This window comes from Ctenocephalides felis, unplaced genomic scaffold (assembly GCF_003426905.1).
Source record: "Ctenocephalides felis isolate EL2017-DRISC unplaced genomic scaffold, ASM342690v1 CF-g0.4_SCAFFOLD_01170, whole genome shotgun sequence".
NCBI classification, from domain to species: domain Eukaryota; kingdom Metazoa; phylum Arthropoda; class Insecta; order Siphonaptera; family Pulicidae; genus Ctenocephalides; species Ctenocephalides felis.
The window spans coordinates 73,180,863-73,190,063 of record NW_020537324.1 but is presented as its reverse complement, the minus strand read 5'-3'; the positions used below and the strand labels follow the sequence as shown (position 1 = coordinate 73,190,063).

General features: G+C 32.9%; 1 protein-coding gene across 1 annotated transcript in view; it reads left to right on the top strand.

Moving 5' to 3' along the window:
• Nucleotides 1-9,201, top strand: part of LOC113367634 (microtubule-associated protein futsch-like) — a 53,677-nt gene that overhangs the window by 36,527 nt on the left and 7,949 nt on the right. The window contains 5 exon segments of the mRNA XM_026609224.1: nucleotides 1,216-1,438; nucleotides 2,235-2,393; nucleotides 4,158-4,354; nucleotides 4,356-4,512; nucleotides 6,368-9,199. Of these exon segments, the coding sequence (XP_026465009.1) occupies nucleotides 1,216-1,438; nucleotides 2,235-2,393; nucleotides 4,158-4,354; nucleotides 4,356-4,512; nucleotides 6,368-9,199 (3,568 nt within the window).

Sequence of the window (9,201 nt, the reverse complement as noted above, 5' to 3'; positions counted from 1 at the left end):
TTTAATATGAACTTTATATAATAGCAATTAAGCTCAAATTGATTCTACTATCGATTTTAGTTAGAAAACGTTCGTCTGGAAAAAAAAGGGTTATTTTAAGCATTTTCCCGACAATTATTCGATTTTTCCTCGCCGTAAGAACCATCCTTGGACTTCAACAAACATTCTAAAAAAAGATTGGCCAAATGTTTCAGGCGTTGTGAGTTATGCGCTTACCAACACATTTTGCGATTCATTTTATATATGAAATTTATATTTATGTATATATAATATATTAGGGTGGTCCTTAATGTGGATATTTGTGCCCCCAGCTCAAAAGCTTCCAAAATGATAAAAAAAAACTCCTCTGAAACGCACTCCCCAAGTTTCTTATGGAAATAACATGAGTAAAATTCCATTTGTTTTTAGAATGTTATACTTAGCGAAAAGTGTATCAAAAATTTTGAGAATAACATTGTTTTTTGCTTATTTGATCAGACTAAAAAAATTACAACAAAAAAATGATGTATTTTTAAAATAAGTATTTACTTAAGAAGAAAAACCAAGAAACTTTTTTTGGATTGCAGACTATCTTATAGTTAATATTATGACCTAAAACTTTGAGAGATTTGTTTTTTATCAATTTGGAAGCATTTGAGCCCCTGGGAGCAAAAAATTCAAAAATATCCATATTAAGGACCAACCTAATCTATGTATATAAAAGAGGATCGCTTAAGTAGCAACACTTATAACTCACGAACTTGAAACGAAAATTGGCAGAGTAGTTTAGAGCCAGAAGAAACATATAGGATACTTTTTATCCCGTTTTTCATTCTAATATATAAATATACTAGCTAGCCCGGCCACGCGTTGCTGTGGCTCAAATCCAGAATCCCAAAGAATCTGAAAAGCTTAAAACGTAATCAATAAGTCGAAATACCAAAAAAAGACTTGGATTGGATTATACCATGTTTCCTATAGGAAGTGTATAAAACTTCCAGTTCGATTGTATTGACAAAATATAGACAAACTAATGGGGTTTATTATTTTTATAATACCTCATTGTATATAGCATTCGAACAACACATCCTTATAACTTAAAGTATTAATAGTTTTGATTCTCCAGAAATTGTTTAGAATATATCTTACTTAGCAAAACAACGTTTGCCGGGTCAGCTAGTATATTTATAAATTGAATATAATATTTCCAAAATTATTTATTATTTTAATTTCCAGGATGGTACTTTCTCGTTAAGCGATTTTTCCGAGGCTTTCCAAGACGGAGATGTGCAAAGGGTGCTCCGGGCCTACCCCGATACTGTCAGCGTCGATTTGCACTGCGCTTCTGCAGGCGGCTGGAGCAGTCTCTCCGATAAACCCTTTGCTAAGGGTTGTCAACTAAGGGTCAACCCTAATGATGTTCTAACCAGCGGCAGCGCCAAAATCAATGCATTTATTGGTAATATATAATAAATTTATTTCTTTCTTGAATAATTTATTTAAGGGGCACAACTAGTGTAACCGCCTAAAAAAGGTGAATTTTAGGAATTTATATTAAAAAAACAATATTTTATCAATCATTTCGAAATTTTAGGAATATATTTATACATGTTTTAAGAATACATAGTAAAATTTTTGAAGAAAAAAATAATTATTTTTTAAGTTATCGACGATCTCCAACGGCGCGAAAAAAAAAGGCCCTTCACTGCTGCAGTGATTCCGGACCTTACGGATGAAATTTAAAAAAAAAATCTCGTTAAACTAAATATTATTGTCTGTAAATGAAATACGATAAAGAAAAAATCAAAAAATTGACAAATGACGGACGTTTTTTTTTTAAAAAAAGTCGAATTTTACCCCAAATTTTGGTTCGTTTTTTGGACTGCCAAAATTCGATTTTAGATCCGATCAAATAATCGATAGTTCATTTTATGGAGAACTATATATAGAAAATGTAAAAAAAAAAATTAATAGTGATCGGATCATTTGTTTTTGAGTAATCGCTGCAGCAAATTCGAAAAATGCTGTTTCGAGAAAAACGCGTTTAAAGATTAAATGATCGTTATACTATATACTATATATATACTTTTTAAATGGCTGTGACTCAAAAATTTTTTACGATATCGATTTAAAATTTTAGTATGTTATTTTTAAAGGTATAAGCTATCGAAATATGGAAAAATTGAAAAATCGATTTTTTGAAAATTTCACACTAATAGTTGTGCTCCTTAAATGATGTGTTATTGTTTACTTAGATTATCTGTCGCCCATGTTGATTCCGACGGAGTTGCACACTTTGCTCGAATCTTCGGATGTGGTTGGAAATATTCGGTTTAGTCATCCGACTTTGTATGTTTTCCCTGGAGGACAAGGTGATGCTGCACTTTTTGGAATCAATGGCTTTAATATGTTGGGTAAGTTTTATATATATATATATATATATATATATATATATATCTTCTTATATATAAAAATGGAGCTCGATAAAATGATCCGCCAAAACTCGAAAACGGCTAAACCGATTTGGCCATTCAGTCTCAGTCCTGAAAAATTCGTGCTAATCAGTAGGTTGTTGGAAAGGTGAGATATTATTTCAAAATCGCGTACAAACTTCACATTTTTAATTTGAAAATTTTTGTAGAAGCTTAATTTAAATAAAACTATGGACGGTGGCTAATACGTCAAAAGTCAAACGTTTTTGACAGATGATGTTCAATTACGTTTAATAGGATGTTTTACCTGAATATTACTTAATTATGATTAAGTTGTAGTAAGTAGTTTTGTTTGTAGTTTTATTTATACACAAAAACGTTAGTAAACGGGCCACAAGTGTTACTAGAAACTCAAAATATCAACTTTTTTGAAATGTTAATATGAAAATTCACTTTTTGACGTTGTAGCACTCTTTTTTTGCAAATAATATTTTTCTCAAACACGGTGTTATGAAAAATCTCATTTGTATAATTATATACTCATTGGTATTTATAAAACATTTTCTAGGTTATATTATTTTTTATTTATGTTACTTAAATTTCGAACCTAAATTTGGTATCGATCAAAGGGACATTTTGTCGAATAACATTTTCCCAGTTATAATTTCCCACAATTTATCGAAGAATGGATAGTAATATATGAAGGTCCGAGGTTAAAAAGGTCCACCAGCGATGTGTCAAAAACCAGTTATGTTAAGCATTGTTTAACAACAATATTTGAAAATAGAGGAAAAAAGATGTATAACCAGCTATAACCTTGATTCTCATGACTTTGCTATCAGTGCTATCAGGAGATAAATCGTAATCTTTGAAAATCCATATGTAAAGTATTTTCTTTGGTAGTTTTATAGCATTAGTTAAAAATGTAATTGTTTTGTAAAATACCATTAAAATTAAAATAAGACATTAAACCTGTTTGCCACCTGGCCGTTCCAAGTTACCCCGTATATGGGGTAAAAAGGTCTAGATAACAAATTTTTGAAAGACATCAAAAAAGCACATTTCTACAATGATGAAGTAGCTGGCAGTTTTACTGAACGTAGTCAGATAATTGTTTGTTTGAAAAGTGTTACTTGTTGTGATATAATTGGTTTGACTTTTATAATATAATTTTTTATAATATTTCCTCAAAGTCAAATTGGACCTTAGTGCCTCGCCCTGCTCTACATATATACTTTTTATTAAATTTACTTTAATTCATCGAATGTTACTTGAAACTTTTCAAAAAGCAGGTCAAAGAAGAAATACTTAATTCATTTTCTATCTCTCCTCGCAGAAATTTGAAAATTTTGTATAAGCTCAGTGGTATAAAGAAAATCCAGAATCCAAAAAGAATCTGAAAAACTTGAAACGTAATCAATAAGTCGAAAGACCAAAAAAGACTTGGATTTGATTATGCCATGTTTTCTATAGAAAGTGGATAAAACTTTCAGTTGACAAAATATAGACAAGCTAATGGGGTTTATTGTTTTTATAATACCTCATTGTATATAGCATTCAAACAACACATCCTTATACACTTAAAGTATTAATATTTTTGATTCTCTAGAAATTGTTTAGAATATACCGTACTTAGCAAAACAACGTTTGCCGGGTCAGCTAGTATATATATATATACATATGTATATATATACATATATATATATATATATATCTGTCCTAAACATTTTTTTTAATTTTTTTCAGTCGATGGTGGTTTTGCCCGAAAAGCTTGCTTCTGGGACTTCGCCCGTCACCTGGATCGCCTCGACGCCGTTCTGATGACTAGGCTAAATAATTCAAATGCCCTCGGCTTGTCTTCCGTCATCAATAGAAAAAAATCAGCACTAGTCTACCCTCAGATCGGACATTTCTTCTGCAACCTGCAGGACAAAAAAAGTCCTACAAAGCCCTGATGGCGACAAAGACCGCGATCCGTTGATGTTGGATTTGTTGGAGCAAGGCCAGAATATTTTGACTGATTTGAAATGCTTGAATTTGAAACCTCAAGCTTGTTACAAAGACTCGGAACCTATTAACTTGTACCATAAAGTTGGACATGGTAAGATAAACTATACTCTTAATGGGGTATTCTATTGTAGAAATTAAAAAAAACGATTTTTTTTATTTCATATTTTCAAAGTTCAACTATCTAACGTTCGTACGATCGTAGGTGGGGCAGAAGACAGTATATCGAACGACTTGTAACGGATAACACATAATGCTAATTTAGGTTTCCATATTTTAAATTTTAAATTATAACACACTGATGATGAGATAAAAATTATTAAATCTTTATTTAACAAATTAGTGCAAAAATGAGTGTTGCCCGCTCACACCTCCAAACCAATATCTATTTATCCACTCAGAATACATTTGTTATATATATATATATATATATATATATAATATACATACATATATATATACACACATATACACATATATACATGCTAACTAAAGTACATTTATATTATCAATTTAATTTACATTTAATCTGCGTTAATTTAATCAAACTAGCTGTAGAAACAAGTATAAGAAGGTTTTTGAAAATTTGAATTATTTTCGGAAATATAGGCATTTTACAGACTCGGTCCCCATACTGGTTCGGCTTCACGCAAAATTTTAAATGCGTTTTTTATCAGAACAGACTTTTTCAGTACTGTTGACACGATTTCTCGGGTTTTTCGACCGATTCACTTGAGATGTTCAGGGAGTCTTGTTTATAGACCTATCTATAGCCCGAACTAGGATTATCCCCAAATTCCAATTTTTACTATTTTTAAAAAATTCGAGAAACTCAAAAAACAGTAAAAAAACACTTTTTTTTCAAACAGTCGCCAATTTGTAAAAAAAAATTTTTTACTCATCGTTAGTTCGGGCGATTGCGACATCATTGTAGATTAAGGGGCACAACTAGTGTAACCGCCTTAAAAAAGGTGATTTTTGAGAATTTATATTAAAAAACTGCTTTATCAATCATTTCAAAATTTTAGGAATATATTTATACATGTTTTAAGAATTCATAGTAAAATTTTTGAAGAAAAAAATTAAATACTTTTTAAGTTATCGTCGAATTCCAACGGCGCTACAAAAAAAGGTCCTTCTTTGCTGCAGTGATTCGGCCTACTACGTGGATGAAATTTAAACAAAAAAAATCTTGTTAAACTAGATAATATTGTCTGTAAAATGAACTACGATGAAGAAAAAAAATCAAAAATTGATAAAATGACGGCGTTTTTTAAAAAAGAGTTGAATTTTACCCAAAATTTTGGTCGTTTTTGGACTGCCAAAATTCGATTTTTGATCCGATCAAAAAATCGATAGTTTATTTTATGGAGAACTATATATAGAACATGTAAAAAAAAATTGATAGTGATCGGATCATTTGTTTTTGTGTAATCGCTGCAGCAAATTCGGAAAATGCTGTTTCGAGAAAAACGCGTTTAAAGATTAAATGATCGTTATACTATATACTACATATATACTCTTTAAATGGCTGTGACTCAAAAACTATTTAAGATATCAATTTAAAATTTCGGTATGTTATTTGTAAAGGTATAACCTATCGATTTATGGAAAAATTGAAAATTCGATTTTTTGAAAATTTCACACTAGTTGTGCCCCTTAATTTTTTGCATTTCCGATGGCTAGGAGGGCTGAAATCATGTCAATTTTTTGAGACCACTTTATCAGCTGCCAGTTTTTACACTCTTCAACTTTTTTAGTTTTTAATTTTTGTTTTGTATTTTAATAATATTAATAAACAAGTGGTAAAAAAATGGATAGTAAAAACATTCATTGCTTTCTTTTACGACACTTTAAAAATGACCTAAAATTCATCGCTCTACACTAGAATACCTCCTTAAATCATGGTATTGAAGTGGAAATTTATTTATGATTTAATTTTTATCCAGGTACTCTCGATATGTACGTTCTAAGTCCCTCAAAGGATTCCAAAGAAGTCAGAGAATTTCTCTCAAAGTGGAACAACAACGATTCTAAATTATTTGCTCCTAAAAAAGATGCCAAAGAATTCAGTTTTCCTATCCAGAATTTGATTTCCATTTGCGCGTTGCTCGTATGGAAACCTGCAAATCCTGCTGACAACATAACCAGAATTTTATTCCCTGGTAGTACACCAGAACATAAAATATTTGAAGGTCTGGATAAAATCAAACACTTGGAATTCATGAAATATCCAGTATGTAGTGCCAAATCTTTAAGTCCTGCCGGATCGATAATAGGTTTGGCTAAACAAAAAATAAAGTCTGCAGCACCTTTGATAGATAAAATCATTCCAGAAGCGCCGCTGAAATCTAAACTTATCGAAAAAGACAATAAAATTGCTGATGATATTAAAAAATCTGAGAATGATATAGATGCTAACAAACAGTTAGATGCTAGCAGTCCGGCAGAAGTTAAAGAGGAAATTAAACTACATAAAATTTCTAATATGAATTCTAAACCTAAACCCATTAAAAAACCTGAAGCCAAGAAGATCGAACTGACGAAAGTTAATGACGCTGATAAAGTGAATGAAAGTGATAAGGTAACTAGTAAGAAAGATAATAAAGATGAGACTGATACTAAACAACCCAAACCTAAACCAAAGATTGAACATAAATCTAAAATAGACACGAAAGCTGCTCCCAAACCTAGAACTGAAACCAAGACTGCTAAATCCATAGATAGAAAACCACTAGCTCCTAAAGTCGAAAAGAAGCCAGAACCTGTTAAATCGACACCAACAACCCCCAAGAAGACTGTAGAAAACGGCAAGCCTGTATTAAACGGAGTTGCTAAAGATAAAGAAATAGCCAAGACCAAACCAGCTCCTAGAGTACCATCAAAAGTCACTTCCACAGCTCCACCTGCTAAAAGTGCTAAGGAAGCCAACAATCGTAAAGTCGTCGAATCTAAAATTAAATCCACGAAGAAAGAGCCAGTGGAAAAGAAACCTATTGAGAAAAAAGAAGCAGTCAAAGTTGAACGCAAACCAATTTCAAGGAGACCAAAAGCAGCTTCACCATCCAGCGTTATCAAAACCACAGGAAGTCCAGCAAAATCCGCAAAGTCTACACCATCAGCATCAGTCAAATCTGATAAAGACGGTGTTATTGCACCTGGTAAACAAGAAAAAGAAAGTACTACTGAATCTAGTCCTGTATCCACTCCAAGTGTCGATCAAGAAACCACAAGAAAATTAGTACAAGGTTTGTCAGCAGTGCCGTTGGATGAAGCCAAGTTGCAAGAATTGGAAGATTTGAAGGAAGAACAAGAGGTTGTACGAGAAATTGAGGCTGTTTTCCAACGTGACAATGATGCCGAAGCCAAAATTGATCATTCCGATGCTGAGATAAGTAAAGTCACAGATGACTCTAAGGTTAACACTACAGACGTCGAAGAGGATGAGGAGTATATTATTATTGAAAAAGAAGAAATTGAGCAGTTCACGGAAGATTCGATAAACGAACAAGAAAGTTTGACGAAGGAAGAGGAAATTCAGAAGCACCAACGCGATTCTGAAGAGTCGGAGAAGAAACGTAGAGAAAGTTTGGAGAATGCATCTGAAGACGTGAAACAAGATGATGATGTTAAAGATACTGTTGAAGATACTGAGCAGCTTACTGTTGAAGAACAAATTGATAAAGACTCATTGGCTGAGCCTGTAGTTGAAACTAAAGTTGTGGAGGATACTTTACCTGAAAAGGAAGTCCTGAAAGACTTGCCTTCGGCTTCACCAGAAGCTAAACACGTCGATGCAGCTGAACCAGAAGTTGTTCCTGTTGAACCAAAAGATATTGAAGTACCCAAAGACGATCATGAACAAGCAGTTGTTGTCGAAGAACCCGCCAAGGAACAAATAAGTGTGAGCCCTGATGACAAACTTGACATCACAAGTAGCAAAAAAATTGACGACAAAGAAGAATCTAAACTCACAGAAGATTTACAACCAGAAGAAATCCAAAAAGAGCACTTACAAGAAAGCCAACCGGATGAAAAAATATCCACAACCATCGAATCCGGAGCAACGACAGCCCCAACATTACCCGAAGACGAACGTATTCCCTTGGACGAAATAAAAGAAGACCAAGTCATCGAGGAAAAATACATCAAGGAAGAAACCAAAGAAGTCGAAGCTGTCCCAAGCACCTTGCCAACAAATCTTGAACCTCTGGAAGACAAGGGCGATGTTCAAGTATTCCCTCATAATGGTCATTTACGAGACGTTGTCAAAACACCAGACGAAGTCGCCGATTTGCCGATGCATGAGGAAGTTGATTATGGAATGTATGATGATTTTCCGGGTTCTAAAAAGAAAAAGGATGAAGGTGTGCATGAAGACAAACCACTTAAGAGACGTTATTCGGATGAAAAAGATAAAGACGAGGCTGAGCAAGAAAAACTAGACCAGGTGGACGATAAACTTGATAATACAGTTGAAGTGAAATCAAACGATGCGGTTAAACCAATTGAAACGATTGTTGATAAAGATAACACAGCAGTTGTAGAGGAAGTTGAAGCACCAAAAGACGTTACTACAGATCAGTTTATTCCTGATGAATTTAACAAAACACTTGATGGTACATCAGTAGATCAAAAAGTCGATGGCTTTAAAGTTCCAGATATGTCTTCACCGGTGGATCAAAAACCCATTGATGGAACTTTAGTAGATCAAAATGTTGCTGGCTTTAAAATTCCAGATATGTCTTCACCGTTGGACGATATTGTTGACATCAGTAGATGC